Here is a 23,949-nt window from a genome sequence, read left to right as displayed (position 1 = left end):
TTCATAATCATAATAATTTCATATTTATGCTTGTTGTTGTAGTACAATATTTGGGCAAATAAGTAAAATATTTATTTTTTGTTTTTATTCGAAATTATTTTGCATACATATATTTTTTGTTTTTGTTTTTATTTAAAAATATTAATTTTTCAGCCGCTTTTTATTGCATAAACATATATAGAACATAATACATATAATTTTTTCTGACCATTAACATATTTTTTTATTTCTAATTATGTGAGACATTACAAGCCTAAAATCGTTTTAGGGAAGCTTTAATTATTATTTATTTTTTTATTTATAAAAAATATTACAATAAAATACAGAGAGCATTGCACAATTAATTATAAAAGTACGATCACATGACTTAAGAGAACATATACAGCATCAATAGTCTCTTCTCTTCTCTGCGTTGAGAGTTTGAAACAATTTTAACAAATAATATAAATATTTTTTGTAATCAAAATTTCATAAAAAAATCGTCAGCCACCGAAATTTAGTCTTCTCAACATACAAATTTTGAGCCCAAACGCTTAAGTGACGTCAGACTAGCGAATTTTTGTGAGTACTGAGTGACTGAGACATATTTCGGCTTATAAAAAGACAGTCAACTAATTATTTATTTTTTACCAAATTCTGCTCAGCCACTCATACATATATCTTAAAGAAATGGGTGACAAATAGTTTACTCACTCTTATTAATGAAAACAGTTATAGTCAACTTCACTGACAATTGACATTTAATAAAATTTTCTGTAAGTTTTGTTGAGTACATAATCGAACAGACAACTGGTATACGTCACATACACTGGTATAATTAATTAGGTAGAATAGCAAGCAGTTAGACCACAAGATATAAGAGATCCGATCTCAAACAGAGAAGTGGCGAATAGAAGAGGCTCCTGTGCAGCCTAATTATCTACTCTCTAGCTAATTCTCTTATCATTGTGAGCCAGAAAATAGAAAAGAAGGGGTAGAATGGAAGAGATAGTTCAAAGAATGTTGTAGAAAGGTTTCCTATGGCCGTTGAATATTGTTGAAGGACTTCTTTCAAAATAAAAATATAGTGAAGTGAAAAATTAAGCTGTAATCAGGATACCTTGGGTATAAGTTGAAGTATTTAGATACTAAGAGAGTCCTATTATTTTCTTACGCGAAAACGCTTACTCAAAAATTTCTGATATTTGGAGAACCCAAAGCGTATGATACTTTTCTGTTGTTTTTAAACAGAGTCTGGGAAACATAGAGAACGTGACATTTCAGTATAAAATTAAGATGGCTGCGTCTAAATTATTGGGTCGAATGAATATTTGTTGTGTGCCTGGTTGGTACACTTGGTTTTTTCAAAGTATTAGGACTAATTAAACGTTTTTTTCTATTATTCATGTATTAAATTTATAATTTTCGACTTACTAAATGCTCGCCAAAACCTATATATATATTTGTAGCTTAGTATCTTTAATTGCTAAAGGTGAATTTAATATATTGATTGATATCCCAGAAAGAACTCTTTCTCGCTTCTCTTAAGCTTCCTTTTTAACTTTTCCGAGTTACTTAATTTAATATAATATATTAGTTTGGTTTATTGTTCGAGCAATTTAAATCTTAGAGTAAACATAATTTCCAGTATATTAAATTTAGTATTTGCTTATAAGAAACTCATCTCTATTTTAATTTTAATTTGTTTTTTTTCATAGAATATTGATAATTTCTGTTCAGAATTTTAGTAGGAGTACATTTTTCGTAAATACAACTCTGTTAAACTAACTAGTTTTATTTCACTATTTTTTTAATAAAGTGAAGTTTAATATGGTAAGCTATCGACATTTAAGAAGCAAAAAAAACGATAATTTATCGTTGTCGATAATTACATATTATTGATATCGATAAATATCGACATAAATCATACTAATCAAAACACTTAGATTTTCGATATTCGATAATTGATTTTCAGAACTATCGAAAACCATATAAAATATTTCATTTTTTTGTTTTTTTAATATTTTTGCAACAAAATTTTTTGTAATCGAATAATTAAAAATATCGATATTATATCACTTGGAAGTGTGTAAAAATTAAGATTTGTGGATCGAACATCTATCTTAATTTGTTGGTTCAAAAATATCAATGAAATTGTTACTTAAGAAAGAAGATCGATACTGGTATATCGATTACATTTGATTGTAAAGACTATCGTTATACCATATAAAATATTTGAATGTTTTTATTTTTTAATAATTTGTACCGAAGTTTTGCAACAAAATATTGAAATAAATTGTTTAGTATCGATTATAAAAAATATCGATATGCAAGGGTTATTTTGAAAGGGTAAAAAATTAAGATTTGTGGATTAAAGGTCTATCTGAATGTGTTAGTTCAAAAATATCTATGAAAATTTTTACTTAAACAGAATGTTATCGATATCGGTATATCGATTACATATTACTGACATCGAAATGTATCGATATTTGATCGTTAAATTGAATTTGCATTGAACACATTTTAAAGATATTTATACACAAAAATATCGATATCGTATATCGATTAATTTTTATCGATATATATTTTTTAAATTTATAATTTATCGACCAGTTAAAAATTATTGATTATATTACCAATGCTAAAGCACAATAATATCGATATTTCTATATGGCTGGCTTGATTATTATTATTGGTTATTATCGGAACCATGTACATAAATGCTTTAAAAAATGTTTTGAATATTTTTAAATTAATTAAAAAAAATTATTTTATTAATATTGTTAGCACTAATTAGCACAACAGAGTTGTATTTACCTATTAAATCGCTATATTTCTATTAAATTGGCGTTTTCAGTATAGTTGTTTTTTTGGTTCGCTGCTTTGTTTTTTATTATTTCTGTTATTGTTAAATGCCTGCATATTTACTAAACTAATAGGATTTCTTTGCTGTCTATATATTTTTACTGCTATTTTTCGCGACTTTTTATGCTGAGAAAAAATTATTTCAAGTATTTGTTGTTGGTCCATAGCAATTTGCGTATATGATTGCGTGTGTGCTTGTGTGTGTGTTTATGACAATTTTTCGTATGTGGGCTGTTTTCGCTGTCTTGAGATGCTAGTCTATTTTTCTGGCTGCAAATTTTCTTAGGTTCGTTTACTGTATAAAATTGTACAAAGTCCTAGTGGGCCTTTTTATTGTTGTTGTTTTTGCATTATTTTTTTTTTGTTGTAATATTTTTTTGTAATTTTTTGCTTGTTGTTGTTTTTGTAGCAATTGTTATTTTATTTATTTTTGCTCACCTGTTTGCTGTTCTGATTTTTTCTTGTTTTTTTTTTATAAATATTTGTAATTTATTTCGCTGCTTTCATTTGTTGTTTGTTGTATGTTTTTGCTTTTTTTGCTTTTGCTTTTGCTCTTGTTCTCTGTCCCTTACTCATACTATTACATACATATTACTACGCTATTAGACGTTGTAAGACAATTGCCATTCATTCTTTGTATGCCATTTATTTAAAATACATTGAGTTTCGTTACTAAATTGTTATTGTTTTGTTTTTGTGTATATATAACTGCAGTTTTGTTGTTGTTGTTTTTTCATTTTTGAATTTTTTGTATTATTTTTTAAATTTCTTTTTGCTTTGTTGTATTTCTCTCTTCAGCTTTTTATTTTACTTTTCGTTTTGAGTTGCTTGTTTGTATGTCTATTTCTTCTTTCACTAGTTTTCTTACATTTTTATTGTTGTTTTCTGTATTTTTTCTGCTGATTTTTTTGTTATTATTTTTCGGTATGCTATTTTTATTTCTATTATTTTTTTTTACTGCACAAATACAATATTTACAAATTGTTTTTGTTTTTTGTTGTTGTTTTTATTTTTATTTGTTTTTTGTATTTTTTACTTTTATTCTAATATAAAGTCCCCATTTGCCTTAATTGTTTTTTCTGTTTTCCTTCGCCCTTTTAATTAACTGTTTCTTGTTTTTTGTTTTGTTTTTATTTTTTGTATACTTTCTTTCTCTATTTCCGCTTTATTTTTTTGTTTGTATTTTTGCATTTTCCACTTTACCATTTTCTGCTTCTTACTTAATTATTACTATTTCCAATTATGTATGTCTTCACACTGTTCTTTACATGAATTTGCTTAAGTTTGTAATTAATATTGTTTGTTTTGTTTTTTTTGTTGTTGTTGCTGCTTTTGTTGTAATTTAAAATGGTGAAAAAATATGTACGCTTCATCTGCTATTTGTTTGTTTGTATGTATGTATATATTTTTTATATTTTAAACAATTTTACCGGGGCGGGGGCCTCTCCAACTGGCGTTGTTGTGTCTTTCATACTCTCTCGTTCTTGCTCTCTACTTTTCTCTTTCTCGCACCCACTCCAACAGCTCCAGTTGCTTTCGCTTTTCTTTATAATTGCACGTCCTTTCTGTGTATGCCTTTTTCACCCACTTTGTGGCTTTTTCTTCGCCTCCTCCTTGTCATCCACCTCTTCATATGTATGTATACTTTATCTCACCTATTACAAAAATGTATTTCAAAATTTTTTTTATTGTTTCTATGTATGTATGTATAATGTTTTTTGTATTGTTGTTGTAGTTATTATATTTGTTTTTTGTTTTTGTTTTTTAATATATTTTAGTTGTATTTGATTTGATTTAATATGCAGCGTGTGTGCGCATGCGCCCACTGCTTTTATTTTATAATATTTTGCCTGCTGTTTTTATTTTTATTTTTGTTTCTTCTTTTTTTAGTTGTATGCGTTGTTGTTGTTGTTTTTTCGGTTTCCTCTGTTAGGTTTTATGTTTATTGTTTTCGCTGTCTTTTGGTTTTCTATTTTTGCTTTATTTGTTGTTGTAGAGTTTTATTAGTTATGAGTGTTTTTATTGTTGTTGTGCTGTCGTTTCTTGCCTTTTAATATAATTTATTGTTCATTTTTTCGTTTGTCTGCATACGGAAATACTAAATTATTTGAATAAAATGCTTTTCTACAACAAATTCTTTACGGCTTAATGCATTTGTGGCTTTTACTTAGGATATAGAACATTAAAAAAGCAGTAAAAACGTAAACTCTTATTTAAAGACTATAAACATAAACGAGATCAAAATTTTAAGTTGCTATAATTTTATAAAAACTGCTGTCTTTTCTTCAAGTGCAAGATATATTTATTTTTTCTTCAATTGGAATTATCGAAAATTTCTTAAATGACTTAAAAATCGTTTGCAAGGTTGCCAGAAGCACAATTTCAGTTCTAATATAAGCCATATTCTAATCGAGTGATAAAATAATCCACAACTCGTATTAAAAATCTTTGATGATAGTATTTAACATCAGTGGTATCTATCTAAGCATCTAACCTCTAAAACTTAATCACTCTTCCCTTCGCGCTTTGAGAAAATAACCGAGTTGCATTACCTAGTATTATTTTGTTCGCCTTTTCATAAGAGAGCTTGTCTATACTAGTATACAACCATGCATCGATAAAACATGGCTATTTGCATATTTTCGGTAATATATATAATTTTAATTTAGTATCTGTCCTCTAAGTCTCTGTGATATGTCTCTCTGAAACCTTTATATAGAAAGTTACGCCTACAAAAATTAGTGCTGCGCTACAGATTCTATTATCCATATTCATGATCTTCTCCTTGCTATGATCCAAGATAAGCATAACTGAGGCGTATAACTAAATTTTCCGTAAGTAAACAAAAAGCTCTTCCCTATGCACAGTTTTAGGCGCTATACCCTTTCGGAACATTGTTTCATTCAATACATTAAAATGTATGCAATTCTCAACCGACGGTTCTACGAGTACAATTATCTCTTTAAATGTCATATCATGACTAATTCTATGAATTTTGTAGCTTAAAGAAGAGTCTTTATCTTTAAGTTGGTCCTAGTTAAACTAATGCTTGACCAAATAGAAATAATGAATATTAGACTTGGAATAGAATGTTGATATAAGAACTTAGTAAGAAATATAAGTTAACTGCAGAAAAGGTTTGAAATTCTGTATGATTACACCGTTCTCTATAATTAGTCACTATAAATAAAAAATGTTTGATATTTGATCGTTCCTCAAGAAATCCACATGAAAACCGAAAAATCAAGGCATATCCGTAGTTATTTTGGGATCATTTTAGGATAATTTGTCATAAAGTCAGATATTAACAACATAGGATTATTGAATCGGGACTAATATTGTCACTGTATATCAAAAGTGGTCTAGCGTCCTGCTTTAAGTTCCTTTGTAAGGGATTTTATAATGTTTTGAGACTGAAATGCTTCCATTGCAGAAATGGGAACTCTTTATTATAAATTGTTTCTATAACCTATAGACTCTAAGTTCCCCTCGACAAATCTCAAGTAAAATCGTCTTTAAATTTAAATATATGCAATTTGGCAACCCTGCTAAAAAAAGTATCGAGATCATATTTTCGAACAAATTGGTTCGAAGTAATGGAGTGATGTTATTGACAGACTTGTAACACTTGTACATAATACATAATAATGTTTCGACAGAAAATGCAATAAAACATAACGTTATACTAAAATCTATAAACGAAAAAACTGGGACCACAATTTTCGAACTTACAAAGAACAATTTCGAATACATATAAGTAAATGTTTATTTAAAGTGTTGTTGGTTTTGATTTTATGTTTCTAAAAGTCTGTTCTTTACGGTAATTTATGGGGCTTTGTATAAGTTAGGGCTATTGTTGCTGTTGTAATTTAGTTATTGTTTTTGCTTTTGGGGCTTACTTTCAGTTTGTTTATTTCGCTGTCAAATATTGTGCTTTGCTGAAGCTTTAAAAAACTGCGAGCTTTCACATGGCCACAACTGAACTTTCATTCTTATTGAGCTTTCATTGTTATTGACTTTTTGCGCTCATTTCTCGCTTTCTTTTTTGTTTTTTTGTTTTTGGTTCTTTCTTTAACATAAAATTAATTTGCGGTATATTTGTTTTTTATTTTTGTTTTTGCTGTACAAAACCTACATACATATTTACCATCAAAACCGCCATAAACTTTTATTTTCAACGAAAGCATGCTCACTTTCAAAGCGAAATTTTTTATTATATCCCTCTCTTTGTGGCCTTCTCTCTCCTCTCTCTCTCAATAATCATCATTCTACCATTCGTGTGTTCTTCGCTTCGTTTCTTTGTTTTTGTTCATGGTTTTCGTTTATGGGTAATGCGAGCTTTTAGGTACATTTACTTGTAATTAGTGAGAAGTAAAAAGTCTTTGATTTGGCGCTGCATTAGAGACTTACTTGCTGCATTTTATCAAAATCTAAACACGGCCGATGTGGTCGCTGTAGCCTCTGTGTGGCGTGTTGTGTGCGTATCGGTCGGCGATGTGGTGATCTAGCCGAATGGAAGAGTTTCGCCGGTGGACTAACCGAGCGCACCTCCATCGCATCGAGACCGGTCGTTGATGCGGGACTACTGCGCGAACTATTATAGTGGAAATTATATTTGGGTTGCGGCTGATAGATATGATGGCTGCTGTTGCTCATCTTCAGCGATGACGCGCACACCTTAATCACACTCGTTGAACTCTGATCACTACCGTTGCCGCTGCCACCACCACCATTGCCGCCAGCGACTTGTGCGGCATTGCCACTAGATGCAGCAGACGCCGCACATGACGACGCACCGCCAGCAGCAGCCTCTCCATTCTCGTCATTAACACTATTATCACATAATTTAATATTTTCGATGCCGCAACGCGCCTCCGATAGTATCAGTGGCGTTGTGGAGCGATATTTGTGGCTGCGGTTTGGCTTGAAAGCTTCCAATGGTGGTGACGTGCGAAAATTCACTGGTGTCAATACTGGTTCCAAGAAGTTTCTCAGCTGCTAAACGCGCAAAATCACAAAACACAAAAACAGTTAGTTAGTAACCATTTCGGCAATAAATATTCTCAATTTCAATTCAATTGCATGCTTACGTCATCATCGGAGCTATGCGCCAGAGATCTTTTGCGATTCTCAACCAATGTTGAGCTGGAACGTTTCGATGTCGATGCTTCGCCGAATAGCTCTTCGGGCTCCAACGACGACGAGCCACGCTCCGATATGAGTGATGAGGTGGTGCCGCGCACCACCAATACATTGGATGCCGCTTCGGCGGCCGCTACCGATGATGGGCCATTGATCACTTCCAGTTCCTCTTCGGAGCTGTGTTGATCGTATAAAAGGTGGGATTGACACATCATCGCAGAAGACGCTGACGAAGAGCAGGCGGTGTCTGTTGTTGGCGAATTCACATCGGCGCAGGAGCTTAAGCCTAAAGAGAGAGTAGAGAAATGTGGTTACATATTATGTGTTTATGCATTATTTTTCAAGTCGTCATTGAGTAATTCATTGTGAGAACGCGAGTTCGTGAGAAATAGGTTCTAAACTCATAATAAAGTAAATTTTCTTCAATAATTTAGTTATTTTATTCGAAACTTTAGTAGTATGAGAGTTAGGCCCCTGCTTCGGAATGATGTTTTGAGAGAGAGATCTAAGTTCAGTTTTGGGGACCCTCTTGCCAGCAGGAACTGGAAACTTATCATTTAATTTCACTTAAGTATAAAGAGTAGCTTTATGGTAGATAACGCCTATCTCTTAGAAATACTGCGGGGACCTGGAGATCGTTGTTGGTTAACCGATCAGATTTGTTTGACTTTGTTCTAAGCTTGATAGTGTTAGAGGGTTGCTATAAGACCTGTGGAAGATTACTTTTACGTCAAGAATAACCACAGAATTGTGGCAAGATCACCTGTCATGTAATTATTTTCAAATTCTTTTAGATTTATTGAGTATTTAACTTATTAGAGGTCTATCAACTCTTGATGGATAGTTCACGATACCTCAGCGGTATATCCCGAGACAACCTGAGCGACTTCGATGCAGTGTAATTTATGTATCTGAAGTCTCGGACCGCATATAATTTATTATTCTGTTGGCTTTGTCTTAGGCTTTTTAAGTAGAGTTTCGCCATCTTTGGATCATTGATTACCTTATCAACTTTCTCTTGGAACAATTTACTATGACCCTATCTGAAATTTGTTTTTTCAGATTTAGTCGTGGTACTTAATATTTTTTCTCCATCTTAGATGGTTATAAGTGTTTGCTAACCTTTGTTCAATCGCATTCTATATGGAACTGAAAAGAAATGAGGTTGGCAAGAAACTAAAAGCACTGCTCTTGAGCCCTCATCGGTGAAAAAATGCAGTGGAAAGGAAATCATGGGACCACTGTTCAGGAATATAGCTATTTGTTTAGAAAATTGAATGTTGATACAACATTTGCTCTTTCTTAGTTGAGAGAAAAGGTAGTCCATGAAAGGCTTCTGTCAAACTCAAAACCGCTGATAACCGATAACCGATAATTTAAACATCGTTAGTATGGGTTAAAGGTCAAGGTCATATCGGCTTCTTTTTGAAATTAGAACCCTGACTTCCTTTTCGTATTTTCTTATTAGCGTTATCAGGGAAGAAGCTTTAGAGCATTATACTTCCCATTCACCGAACCTAACCTAACATAGTTTTTAAAACTTCAGACACTGTCTCTTCAACCAATTACTATGTTTTCTTCGTCGTTACCACTTCTTCACGAGCTCACGTATACAATTTTCACTATTCCATTTCATAATTCTCAAGAAATGTCTTTCAAAACTCACTGGTTTCCATGTCCAAGTCTAAAGGGTGATGCTTGTCAACATCTAGGACGTCACCATCAGATTCGGTACCGGAATCATTCGACTCGCCCTGAAAACAATACAAACACAAACACATACAGTTAGATTTTGCAATACATATACACCTACATTTACATAAATCATGTAGTATACATAAATTGTAAGAGCACACAGACGCACACACTGACAAGTATAATTTTGTATTTTTTCGTTGTTGCTTTTGTTTTTGTTTCGTCTACTTTTTTCTTAACTAACAATTATAATTGTATTGGTGCGCGACGGAATTTCCGGACTTTTAGCGACAGGGATGCGTTCGCAAAACAATTTCAATCCCTAAATAAGAAGACGAAGAAGAAGCAGAAGGGGAAATAAAGAAAAAAGATGAAGAAAAGAGAAAAGCGCCGCAAAAACTATAAAGACGAAAAAATAAGTCGCAAAAATTGGCGAGGAAAAGATAAAAGAAAGCAAATAAGCAGAGACGGAAAACGGCGACGGTTGCACGGCGTTCACGACTACGACAACAACGATAATAGCGCTTACTTGTTAGTGCGCGGGTGTGTGTGTATGTGAGGGTGGGGATGGGGGCGCGCGCCTACATCTTTATGGGTGTATATGTGTTGAGGTGTGTGTGTGTATGAGCACTTTTTCGCTGGCTAAATCCGCTTGCCAGAGTGCGGCGGCCGCTCACCTTTTTCTTGAAAAAACTTTTTGATGCTTTAACTGAATGCTCGCGACTCTTTTGCCTAACAAACTTTATCATTATTATTTTTAACACAATACAAACTCAGTGTTTTTCTATTTTTTTGCGTATGATGACTGCTGCGGCGCGTACGAGGCGCTAACGCGTTGCGGCTTTAAGCTAAGCGCCGCGTTAAACTTTTTTTTTATTAAATTAAGCGCTTTAAACGCTGCTTGCTGAACCGCACTCTATTTAGTTTTTTTTTTTGTTTTTGCTTCTTTTTTTGAACGCGCACACACTATCCGCTGACCGCTAACTGGCTCGCTAGCTTTATGAGACTTTTCATACACACATGTATGTAGGCTGCCGCTGTTCAAAATGCCGCCGCCGCTGCTGCTGCTGTTGGCGTCGCCAACATCAATGTCGCACGAGTCACGTTTATATTTTTTACGGCAGACGATGGCAACAATAATGATAAATACAACAACAACAATAACAACGGTGCGCATGTACTATATGCTAGCATAGTAGTAGTAGCTGTAGTATTACTTGTTGTAGTCGTTGGTGATGTTGTGTTGTTGCTAGTATTGGTCGTGATTGTGTTTATAGCCGAGCGGCACGAAGCAACGAGACACGGACGCGTCAACAACGACGAATGCGCAGCAGTCAAGAACGACGTCGTCTTCGGCAACGCCATTGTGGCAGAAATATTGCTAGTTGGTGTTGCATATACAGCTTTGTAGTTGTTGTAAATGTACAATCAACAGCACCAACGTAGGCGCTAGCGTTAGCGCCGGCAGCGTGTCGTTAGCGCCAGCGTTTTGACGTTGCTTATACCGTTATACGCTTAATTGTTGTTATTTGCATGTGTGTGTGGAGCGGTAGGGAACCTTAGCGCGTCGCTGCCAACGCCGCGTCTGCAGCGCTTGTCGTCGTCGCTGCTGCTGCGCGCACCTTTCGCCGTAAGATACAGCAAGGAAATATCGATTTTATTTCTACGACGTGCACGACAACGACAGGCGACTAACGACGATTCCTACCAAACGCATTTCTCAAGTGCGTTTCTTTTTGCAACGCGGAAGCCAATAAAATAAATATACACATGCAAATTTAACGGGCGATTTTTTCACGTTGTTGTTGTTGGAGTATAGCAAAAGCACTAAATTTTCACTTCAAATATATTTTTCACCGAAATTTATTGTACTCTTTTACATGAGTGCACACAAATTACAATTGACGCGGCAGCGACGGTAGCGCCCGCATTAGCTACCGCTTTTTCACAAAATAGTTATTGTTGTTGTTTTCGCAAAAAATGTTAAATTTATTTTTCATGCCCGTCGTCGTCTGGTATATGTATAAATAGCATAACCAGTAGACACTTAACTCAATGCACACACATATACAACAGATATCAACAAACACGCACGCACGCCTTTGCCTTAACGCCTGTCGCCGGCAAGCACCTTTCTCAAACTAATTGGAAAAACTATGCAACGCGGCGCTCGCATGCAAGCCAGCAAGCATCCCGTCTGAGTATGAAGGTATGTGTGTGTGTGTGTGTATTTTTGCTACGTTTATGTGTCTATGGTAGCGAAACGTTGCCGATTTATAGGCGCGCGCGCGCGTACTATACAATGCACACACACATACGCGCGCACCAATACAACGAAAACAACCACCCGCGCTAGCACACCTTCGTCGGCAGACGAGCAGACATTCACGCTCATGGCCGCCACTGTCGTTCGCACATACGCCTACATAGTAAAAAACGTAACGTAAACTCTACGTAAGGGTCCTTCGGCGCGCATCTATCTGCTATCTATAGCGGCGCGTACGCTCACTCTTCACTCACGCTCACTTGCGCGCGCTCTCCCAACGCATGCGCGCTACTTGAAGCGTTTCAACCAGCCTGCTGTCTGTCGTGTCTCACGCCTCACGTCACGCTATGCTTGCGCTTGACGTGTTGCGGGTTGCAGCTCACACGCTCGCTCGTTGGCCTTCTAACGGGTCGGTGTTGCGCCGGGTTTACGCTTTTAATTCATCGAAAACAAAACAGAATGGAAACAGACTGGAAATGCGTCAATGTAATTTTGTTTTCGTCTTGCGGCGCTCAATTCAAAGTTTGCAAAGCAAAGCGAAAAACGTAAGAAAAACACAAAAACAAAATTATACATATGTATTTGTATGTATGTAGAGGTTCGCGTAGCAGCGCAGCACCGTCGATTAGCGATTGTTTTTGCAAGCGTAGCCATTAATGCCGGAAGTATGTACAATGCTTTGGTAATCGATTATCGAAAGTGTTGTGCATGGTCACAATGGCCATTCAGCACTTTGGAGTTGTGGTGGGGTGCGAAGTTTTAAGAAGGGGGTAGAGGAGCTGTTTAGGATAATTTTGGGATATTTATTTTTGGTTTTTCTTAATTCTTGTGTTTTTAGAACATTTTTTCTGTAACACTTTTACCCAAATCTAGTTAAGCCCATCTTCAATGTCCTTAAAATCTATCGAAGCTTGTTTAAAATTAATGTTTAAACCCATATTGGAAGCGTTCTTAAAATAATGAAACTAGAAATTTCGAATAAAAATAAAAAATATTTTATAAAAATTGTTCGGATATCTGATCTAAGGCCGAACTTACTGTACCGTAATTCTGCTATATGTTTAGATCAAAGATAATAACGAGTCCGAGTATCGCTGAGAATACTATTTACATGAGAGGTATTTTAAGTGGTTCCAACGGAGGCCTCTAATGAAGCTGTTAATAGAGCATAGTCCATAAGGTCGATGAATAGCTACCATAGGGCCCATGAAGAGCGCTATAAGCGGGTACTAACTAGAGAGAGAGGTAACACATCTCATATATAATAAAGTAAAGTTTCTGGAAGAGTGAGACCATTATTCTATTTAGCTAATTGTTTTGCAAAATAAACTAAGGCCATTCAATCTTGATTTCCATGAATATTACTTCACTGCGTCATCTATTGGGTAAATTGGAATACTTCCGCTCAAGGGTCGGAGTAAATGAAAATCTCTTTAAAATAATCATTTCATAAAAGTTCAGTGGGTCGACGGACTTGTTTATAGCGTCTTGCTTTACAGGAAGGTTTAAATGCTATAGGAGATAAATTCCTCAGAAAGAGCTTCCCGAGTCTCGAATCGAGGTCAAGGGGAGACTCGGTCTTTATAAAATAATAAAGATGCCTAAACAATGGCATTACAATCAGGACTCAGAGAATTTTGTACTTAGTATACCGCAAAAGTCTAAAGCCAATCCCTATTTATCCTAAAGAATCACTTCTGAAGAAATTTAGCTACTTCTGCTGGAGGGAAAGTCCGTCAAAGATCAGTATTCTTCGTACTATTCCTATACTTTGGCTCTATACAGATTAGAACGAACTAGTACCCTGTATACAGTTCACACTGGTCTGTTCTTGGAGAGATTCATTATCTGACTAGTAACCTGGCTTTCCCTCTTTTGCTCTGCAATAATCAAGAATATTTAACTGATTTCTTTTATATAAGAAGTGATGAATATTTAAAGTGGAAATTGTAAAAAAGGACTTTAATAACCTGTGATAATTATTTAAGAACCCCTGTCAGTCACCACATTCAACCATACAATCTACACACAAACAAACCAGCCAATTTAAATATATAGATAAACGTATAGTATATACGTAAGCTCGGAATTACGAGTACGCTTGTGGAGTACACACTCGCCAGCGTGTATAAGTACGTGTCCTACGAGTAAACGTATGTACTACGAGTACGATACAGCACCTAGACTTGTAAAAGCAATAGCCACTTAGGTGTACGAGTACTATTTGTACGGTACGCGTGTGTAGGCGGCTTTTGTTGTAACGTACAACAACTTACTCGCAACGCCGAGAATATACGAGTACATACCAGCAAACGTGCGAGAGTGGCCAGAAGGCTGTAATTACGCGCGCCAAGGTGTAAAAACGAACGAACTTCGTAACTAATCGGCTTGTCTCGTTGTGCGTAGGTGGGCATTTTCCGGAGGGTGCACAATACGCGCTAGAGCTTTGGGTGACGAGGACGAGTGGACGAGTGGCAAACGAAATACGATGGCGACAACCGTTTACAGGGAAAGCGTAGCCAACAAACGGGAAAAGTTTGAGGGCAGGCGCAATATGTGGGAGGCGGTGTGGTACAGGTAGCAGCAGGCAGGCGGAATTTGTTGCTTACGGCCAGGCATTGATGTTGCGCGCGCGTGCTCTTTGTAAGTTTCCGCTTCGAGTGCATTTCTGTATGTGCTGTTTGAAGTGTGCAAAAATTGTGTAGACTTGACAAAGCAGACTTTGAACTGACGCGCCGACTGTCAGGCAGACGCGTTGCGACTGACATACAGCCTTGCGGTGAGGCGAGCTGACGCAAGCGCTCACCAAAGAGTGACAACTGAACAAGCGTTTGTCAAATTTAACAACTCAACGTTTGACAGTTCGTGCGTACAAGTGTCGCGCTGTGAAGCGCTCCAGGCGTATGTAGTAGTAATAAAAGCTTGCTTCACGCGTTCGTATTACGGAAGAGTTGTATACACAACGCGCATTTTAGTCGTTTAAAGCCGAAGCATGACTGCTTGTTCTATTGTTATTTTTGCTTGTTTGGTAGTGAAATTTTTGTTTCGTTTCCATTGCGTGTATTTGTTTTCGCTTTTATGATGAGGCGTGCAACATGCGTAGGCAAACAAAGTTCAACGGGAGTGTATGTGTGTGACTTTTATGCAGCGCGTAATACGCAGGACCTTACGCTACACCAAATATAGCAATAAAAACGTAAATACAAAAACAAACACAATGCAAAAGCAGAAAAATCATTGATATGCGTACACTTCGGCGTTGATGTCACAATTAGTGTGCGCGGTATGGGTACGCTCGCGTGCGTATGTAGCGGCAAGCGCGCGTTACGCACGCAATAGTAAGTGCTGTTGGGCGTAAAAGTTTTGCGCGTAGTAAGCGCGTAAGTAGCTGCTGCAAAATACTTATATTTCGTTAAGAATTTTAACGCGCCGCGTTGATTTAATTAACACTTTTTCACTATACGTTGATTTTCTACAACGCGCTGCTTATATTTTTTCACTTTTCAAAGTAAATTGTCCGCTTGCAGATATAAAGACATGGTACGCATACCTTTTACCAATGCAAGCGCTTGGTCTCAAACTCTGCCGCCGCCTGCTTGCATTGCACTCAATCACAATTACAGTTTGTCCAACAACTAGTCTACGTTTAGCGCCGCTGACTTGCTACTTTTTGCTCGCAGTGTGCAACTTTTCACCTTAGTTGCCTTATTGTCTGTCTACATGCAAGTCTGCGTTTCGTCGCTTCACAAGCGCGTCACTGCGCAGCGTCTTCATTGCAACGTCTTGCTTTTGCCCAGTGCGTTCTGTATCTATTGATTCACTTTTGCTAATATTTGCAACAGAAAAAGTGCACTTGTGCTGCTTAGACGTTGTCCACGACGCGCACGACAATCATCGTATACTTCTTGCGCCATTCATATGTTGTGGCTTGTGCAAATATTTGAGTGCGGCGGTGGCGGCGGCGTTTGCGGAGCGCATAGTACAAAGCGCCACATACAACACTACCATATTCCAATAAGAAGAAGAGCGCGCGTACAGCAACAATGCACTGGAAGTGTCTAGGTAATGAAAGAAATGTGTTGTTCTGCGGCACTCGGCTGCACTTTGTGTATAGTATGTGTATTTGTTATTGCATTTGTTTCTTTTGAATTTCTCTATGGTACCATATATCTAATTTTAGCACACTAGCTATAGGCTGGTCGCCTAACTAACTATTATATTTGCTGCGCTCACACACGCACCATTTTTCGCTGACTAGTGTATAACTAGTTGGCCGTATATGTAGTGCTATGCACTTTAATCACTTTACACACAGTCATTTTGCGGCAGTGCGTATATCATGCGCTGGCTGTCACTCAGTCATTCAGAAAATGCACTCGCTTACCACCTGTATTTGGTTAAAAAATTTCATTGCAACAAGCTGTCGGTTTAAAAGTCGATAAGTGATTCATTCACAAGATAAGAGGGAACAAGTTTGGGCACTTAGTTAACTTGCTGTTTGTTTCACACGTAATAGTTTAGATTATGTGCATTTTAGTTCATTTCTACCAGTTTATAATTGAATTAGTCATCAAACAATTTTTTAAAGACTTAATACGTTAATTGTGAGATTAGTTATACAATTGAATTAAGTCTTAATCCCCTAATTAATGGGTGATTTATTAATTGCGGCAGCTTAAGAGTTTATATCCATTTATTTGCCTGACTTTCTGTTTTCTGCGGTCAATCGAAACCATATTTTAGTTGTGAAGATTATTGCATTAGTATTCTCTACAATGACTGCAGTGAATGATTAAAAGGATGAGATATTAATCAATAAACAAATATATTCAACGTCACATTTATAACTGTTAAATTAAACTAAAAATTTTTCAACTTCCAAAGGCTAAACAAACTATCGGAATTAATTCAGTCAGTTATTGGTTATATAATTTATCCTTTAATTACATAGTAGTCAGTAAAATAAGATACAAATATTTTAAGTCCATTTTAATCGATTAATCAATTGTAGTCAAAATAATCTATTGACTAAAATTCTGAATAATTCCTGTAACAACTGATTATTCATAATGAAGTTACTTCCTGCAACTAAATAACATTCTTAAAGTAAAGTAAGTGGAAAAATTAATTAATTACGTGGGATTTAAGAAGGCAATATTGTATTGCTAAGTAAAACTATAATTATAATAGATTACACAAGCTTTTTGTCGCTAAATTGTTAGTAGTTGAGCCCTCTTGAACTAATCTCCAATTAATCGTTAATTAATTAATCACGATAATGCGACTAATCACTCAATTAATCTTTAATTTTATGTGTCATGAAATTAGTGGTGAATTAGTCGATTTCTAATTTCTAATTTCAAATTCAATGAAATGAAATTAGTAGTGAATTAGTCGATTTCTAATTTCAAATTCATTGATTAGTCAATTTGTCATTGATTAGTTAATCATTGATTTGTCATTGATTAGTTTAAATTATTCAAATTTTGAATTGGAGTTTAAAAATTAATATTTTTAAGAAGGAATCTTCAGGTCATACGCCAGTTGTTTTGAATCAAAGTTAGTATAGTTAGCTTCACATTGAGTTCCTCCTTTCACACAAATCAGACTCTCAATTTAAATTTTAACTTATAACATTATTGAGCTCTTTTAATTAATACTCACAATTCATTTAAGTCAATTAATCACTGAACTAATTACTGACAATTATTATTAATTACTTTTTATTGATTTCGCTTTCAATTTAGAACATTAGCGTGTTTATTATTAAATGAAATGTTTAAAAATTAATTTCATTTTTCATTACCACAAACCATTTAGACACGACACATACACGACCTATATGTATTTGCAGCAATTATTTACTTGCCATTTTTCATTATTCACTTTTTTTATTTCTATTTTTGTAAAAATTTTTGCACTTTTGCACAAATTTTTCGCACATTTTCTGGCCGCTAACGTATTTATACATTTACACACACTCGCCTGCTCTCTCGCTCTCTTCCTACATTGCCACGCCACGCTCTTTTACCCTTTCACACTTTACACATGATTTTTTATAACGCGCTCGCGTACTTTTTTCTGCATACTCATAACTGCAAGGCGCGAGGCAACTACGCTTGCGATGACGCGAATGCAGACGCGTACAACGACGACAATGAAGACGTTGAAGGCCAGCGCGGCGGTCCAAAAGAAATTGACGCGCTGACATAACCGCTGTCGTTTCGTCTACAAACAACTATGTATTTTTTCTGTCCACAGACGACGCGCTGAAGCTCACCGGATAAATTGGCGACAACGCACTAAATAAACGAGAGTGCGCCTTAGTTTATATGGAGCGTGATACTATATGACTTACATGATTGCCTAGCGCGGCGGCACTGCGGCCAACAGAAATGTGTTAAGCGCCGCGCAACGCGCATGAAGACACACATTCCGAAATAGAAAAAAAAAATATTAAGGGAACAGAAAATAATTTGTGGAAGTTGCCTTAAGGTAAAATTGTAACTGAAACCCTTTAAAATCTGTCGAACCAACCATATATCTCGGAACACTTACTGCAATTTACGAAACGCTTGCCTCTGCTGCGGCTACTACTTCAGGCAGTCAAAAATACAGGCTGCGGCTCTGCGTTTATGGCACTATCCTGCTTGCGATACTGACATTGGCGCTGCCGTCGTCCAGTGATAACGCTCGCTACCAAAGCGTTGCGTCTACAAGCGTTTGTGGCACTGAATCCAGCTAGGATGCCGTCGTGTCCTAGAGTTATGGCTATACTTATGGCACTTCACCGCACTACACTGCACTGCACTTCACTGCACTTCACTGACTGGTCGCACTGACAGTTAAGATTGCACTGCACTTACGCCGCGGCACACACACATGCAAGCATACGCGCGTTATACCCTACACTGGTGACGGTGGTGGAGACCAACGCGGTGCGTCGACGAAGGCGCACATAAAATCACAGTACAAATCACTCACAGCCAGCCCCAGCGCTCCATGTCAGATACTTTATGCGCCGCGTTAGCATATAAATTTTCACATATATCTATGTATACTATATATGTATGTATGTAATAAAATTTTATATTGGCAGAGCTGGCTGTGTTATGTAGTAAATGAATAGTAGTAGTAGTAATTCGTGTTGTACAACTGCAGCGCTTTAGCCTGCGCTCGATGTGTCCTGTTGAAGCTGCAAAAGGGAACTGAAACCGAAAATGAAATTGAAACTGAAAAACCGATTTGGCTCCACTAGCGCAAGCAAAAGCAGAGCAAGAACAAAAAGAAAAACGTTCAAGCCAAGGCGGTGCGGTGTGGCGCCCGGTGAGTGTAAGGCGCGCGGTGCTGGTCACAGAGTAAAAGCGTAGCGTTAGCAGTGAGCGCCAAGCAGCCACATGAGTTTTGGAGCAGTGGCGGTAGCAGCGTATTTATACGACGCCGCGCTATACATATATATTTTATGACTTATATGTATAGTATTGGACACTTTTCTGTAGTACACACAGTGTCGGCGCTTTGTTGCTGTTGTCTTCTTCAGCGCTGTTAACGCTTGGCCACAATGGCTGCACGCGTTGCTCCACCAAGCGAATGAATGGTGTCCATGCATGCCAATAGCTACAACAAAAAAAGTAGTGTTTGTGTTGTTGTAGCGCGTAAAAGTGAATTACGAGTGCAGCGTGGCGTCACACATTTTGTTGAAGCTGACGTTGCGCAAAGAGTTGTCGGTGGAACTTGCTACACGAGCGACATGAGTGTGTTGAGCGCGTTGCTGGGAGAGTGTACATGTCCCTTAACTGCTCTCAAAAATGTTGAAGTTTGGTTGTAGATTAATGCATTTTTGTTGGTTGGCGTTTTAAACATTCTGCATATTCTGTCCATTTTTCAAAATGTGTTGCCAGATTTGTTGAATTTTGTGGGATTTAAAAAATATTTGTATTTGTGTTTTAATAGACAAATACTTTTTTCTAAAATTAGAAACGTGCGCAAATTTTTTTTACTATTATGATAAATATTATTTGAAATATAATATTGTTTTCCTTTGTGAAGAATTTTATTATATTTTTTCCTATTTCAATTCTCAACATAGCTTTTCCTGTTCGAAATAATATTATGTTTCTTATTCAGCTACCTTTTTAAGTAGTAGCCTAAATGTAGGCAACGTTTTGTGTTAGTTTTTCAAAAATTACATGTAAACGTTGCCTACATTTAGTGGTATGTACCATAAATTTGATCTAATTATCATTTTGGAAGACTTTTTGATGAATTATTTGAAGTAATCTAGACTAGTGAATAATCTAGACATGTAAACGTTGCCTACATTTAGTGGTATGTACCATAAATTTGATCTAATTATCATTTTGGAAGACTTTTTGATGAATTATTTGAAGTAATCTAGACTTCAATCTCATCTGGTTTTAGGTGTTTTGATTTTATATCTGACTAGACCTGTAAGACATTATGTTAAAACCGAAGGTGTGATAAATTTTTCTGTGGATCAAATCGATTAAATATAGTCTCTTTACTATTTTGCCAGAACGGTCTTTTTACGGACTGTTTTGACATGGATAGCTACAATAATCTGTTGTTTACCGAGGCCATATTTATCTAAGTTAATGCTTAAATTGAAATTAAAACTCAAAAGGTTAGTAATTTAATATAGTTCGTTCTAGTGTGCTGCTCAGAAACCCAATTCGCGCCCATTTTAAAAATCATAACATGACTTGACTGCAACGAAATTGCGTTACACAACAAAATACCGTCACGCTTCTAATATTAAGATTTAAAAGGAATCTGGACCTTGAAGAATAAAATTTATAAAATTTCAAGAATAATTAGAAAAGAATATGTGTTTGAGCATGGTTGCCACCCGTTTAAAAATTTTAATTTACCGTATTTTAATTTGAATACCAAATTCAAAGTCTTTAAATACGGTTGAAAATTACTTTGGGAAGGGTTTCCACGTGCATACTTATTTCAATTTAAAGCTGATTTAAATGCGTTATTTATATTCACATGAAATAGTTCTATCGAATAAAACTTTAGTTTTCAGAATGATTAAAAATATAGAAAAGATTATCAATGTTCCCTTGAATAAGCTGGCAAGCACAGTCATCCAAAATGCCTGCTGAGAGCAAGTGACTAATATACTTTTATACTCGTATGAGCAAAATATGAGAGCGCCCTGTCAAAGCCACCCACCCACTCGTCACTCGCTACACGTCCCAATGGAGCGATGGAACAGCAGACAGGCCTACGCGCGCTCTCTTCACTATCGCCAAAGTGCTCATTGAAGTGTGCGCTCTTTCATTTAACAAGCATATACTACTTGCTTGAATTTATAAATGTATATACATATATGGCTAAATATATAGCCATGCATATGAATATTTATGTACGCGTACGTGCCCACACACTTGATTGCTCAGCCGTTTTGCCAAAGTACGCGCGCTGCTGCCGTTGATAATGATGATGATGACAAAGGCAACAATGGCAAAGACGTTGACAAGTTGAGAGCAGCACAGTTCACACACACAGCAAAAAAGGGTGAAAAAAATGATTGAAATGAAATAACAAATAAGGAGGCAAAGCGTATATGAAAATCGCAAAGCGCTTGCAAATAGAAGATGTATAAAAATATATATGTACAACAGTACAATAAGAATAAGGAATGAAGCGCGCACATTTACAATAAGAACAATCAGCGACAGCGCTGTCAGCAGCAGCGACAGCAAATGACGAAAATGGTAAAGCGGAAGATGTAGATGAAGGTAACAAACAACACAACCAAACAGTACATGGAAAGATGAGCGCCAAGAAAGCGCACACACACACTTCGTCCCCCACAAGCGCGCGGCGCTGTGCGCTTTACTATACTGCTATACTACGGAGCTGAGCGCTGCTTCATAAATTTCGTGTATTTACCATATTAAGTTCAAATAAATGTGTATTAATATGTACGCGTACCAGCAAGTACTTAGTATAATATATATGCGCTAGCATTTTCTATGCAAATAAAACAAGTCTAAGCAACAGCGCTGACCTGCCGCGTCAGTTTAAGCTATTTTTCTAGCGCTTTCTTCATTTGGTTGTGCACGGCGCGTGCCTAAAACCTACAGCCACGAATATTTACAACAGAAAAGTGTTAAACCTAGGCGCATATACATGTGTATGTATATAAAAAAATATGGGCACACAAAAAACTTGACGCGCTTAGATGGTGGATGCTGCCGAAAACGTAACGCTCCAAAATAAATAAAATATAGTAAGCGGCAATAAACATAAACTGACAACGCGCGTACCGCCTGCAAGTCATATAACCTAGCGAGCCGCAGCGCGTCATCTTTTACAACAGCGTTACATGATTTAAACTTGTACTTACCCGCTGCTGGCTGTGCGCGCTGCTCCAGCGCGGCGATCGACGTTAACGCTACACAAAAGCGTTGGCGCTCACTATTTTTTTATTGTTTTTGTTGTATTTTAATACTATTGTCTTTTTAGTTTTATTTTTCCTTTTTGTTTTCCTTGCTAACAACGTTTGCTTACCATATACCGCGCTGCCAACGCGCTTAATTTTTTTTTGGTCAACGCTAGCGTTTATCGTTTCTATTGCGCTTACTTGCCACTGCAATATTATTTTATTTTTATTTTTACTGCTATTTTATTGCACTTCCTTTGCGCCTTAAGCTTTAAATTTTTTTACTTTACTATGCGCGTTCTATACACAACGCTTTGACGCGTCTCACACGGTTCACTAAAAAAACATCACCAATTCTGTATTGATACCACGCTCTTCTTCCGCCTTCAACAACAGCCGCAACAGTACTAGCGCTTTGGTGTCGCGGCTGCTGTGGCTCGAGTGATTGTCGCTACTACTACGCTTACTACTCGTAAATTTGTTGCTATTGTTGTTGGTTATATTGCTGCCGCCTTCACTGCCGCGCTGCGGTTGTAGTAATTCTTGTTTGGATTTTTGGATTTTTTTCTGTGTTACTTTTAGTTTTATTTGTTCCTCTTCCACAACAGCATTCAGTGAATCGTAGCGCTGCTGCTGCTGCTGTCGGCTACTCGAACTTTTGGTGGTTTGACTACTTTCTGGTTTCACTAGGAGCCGCGCTCACTACTATCGCTTTTCGTTTGAACACACACACACACATGCGAGCGTACACTCGTAAATACATTACTCAATTGTTTTACACATCATGCTATTTGGGGGGACTAAACACTCAAGCGCACTGTGTGTGTGTTGCTTTAACGCCTACGGGCCGAGTTTAAGTACATAAATGCCCACGAATAGGCAGCGAGACTACTGCCGGAATACTTGTTTTTCGACGACGTTGCTGCAGACTAACTGTCGTTGAAATTTTGACTGTTATTTTTCTCTTATTATTGTTTTATTGTTTCTAATTTTCCAGTTTCGTAACGCGCGCGGGTGGTAGACAAATAGTGGGACAAGTCAACAAGCAACGCGCTGCGCTAGTAGCAATTATATATTGCCACAGTAGTAGTACGTGTATTGCTAATAGTAGTAGTACTGCGGACGGACACTGTCCTACTACTACTAGCACGTAAAAGTACATATTGGCTGGCTTTTTGTATATTTACCGATGACTAGCAGCGGCGGAATCGAAGATTAAACACTGAATTGTTGGCGATTTTTTTCCAACTACATCGCTGAATTGTATAGAGCAGCCGTTTAGCAGCAGCGCAAGTGAAAATACAGAGAGCAATAAAACAAAAAGCACATTGAGCGCCAAACTGGCGCTCTTTTGAAGCATTTGATTTTCGCTGCGCGCTTGCAGACAATGTAAGCGCGCTCACTAACCGTTGGTAAGGAAGTGGAGAAGAGTATAATATGAACAAAACAACAACAAGAATTTTACGCTTTCATTGTAAAACAGCGCCAGCAGCGTGTGGCGCGTGCTTTATGGCGCTCATCAGCTCAGCGCCTTGCATTGTGTGCTGCCCGCTCTACGTCAAGCTTTTACTCTACGCCCGGCGCA

General features: G+C 36.7%; 1 protein-coding gene across 11 annotated transcripts; it reads right to left on the bottom strand.

The window, feature by feature from the left end:
- Window positions 1-2,990: 2,990 nt before the first annotated feature.
- Window positions 2,991-23,567, bottom strand: LOC105216136 (uncharacterized). 11 transcript variants are annotated; one of them, XR_003752634.2, is made up of 6 exons: window positions 10,359-12,518; window positions 9,653-9,740; window positions 7,935-8,272; window positions 7,255-7,842; window positions 6,992-7,182; window positions 2,991-4,499 (listed from the first exon to the last, which is right to left on the bottom strand). XR_003752634.2 is itself a non-coding variant. In XM_054227484.1 (6 exons), exons 3-6 carry the CDS (start codon window positions 9,660-9,662, stop codon window positions 7,108-7,110), a joined length of 1,011 nt encoding a protein of 336 aa, XP_054083459.1. In that variant the 5' UTR covers window positions 9,663-9,740; window positions 22,329-22,700; window positions 23,552-23,567; the 3' UTR covers window positions 2,991-7,107. The 11 variants fall into 11 exon arrangements, 10 of the variants coding, with proteins under 10 accessions (XP_054083459.1, XP_054083458.1, XP_054083460.1 ...); XM_054227484.1 differs by lacking the exon at window positions 10,359-12,518 and adding exons at window positions 22,329-22,700; window positions 23,552-23,567 and having other exon boundaries at window positions 2,991-7,182; XM_054227483.1 differs by lacking the exon at window positions 10,359-12,518 and adding exons at window positions 22,329-22,700; window positions 22,941-23,520 and having other exon boundaries at window positions 2,991-7,182.
- Window positions 23,568-23,949: the final 382 nt, after the last annotated feature.

Source organism: Zeugodacus cucurbitae, chromosome 3 (assembly GCF_028554725.1).
Source record: "Zeugodacus cucurbitae isolate PBARC_wt_2022May chromosome 3, idZeuCucr1.2, whole genome shotgun sequence".
Lineage (NCBI taxonomy): Eukaryota > Metazoa > Arthropoda > Insecta > Diptera > Tephritidae > Zeugodacus > Zeugodacus cucurbitae.
This window is presented reverse-complemented; position numbering and strand designations above follow the sequence as displayed.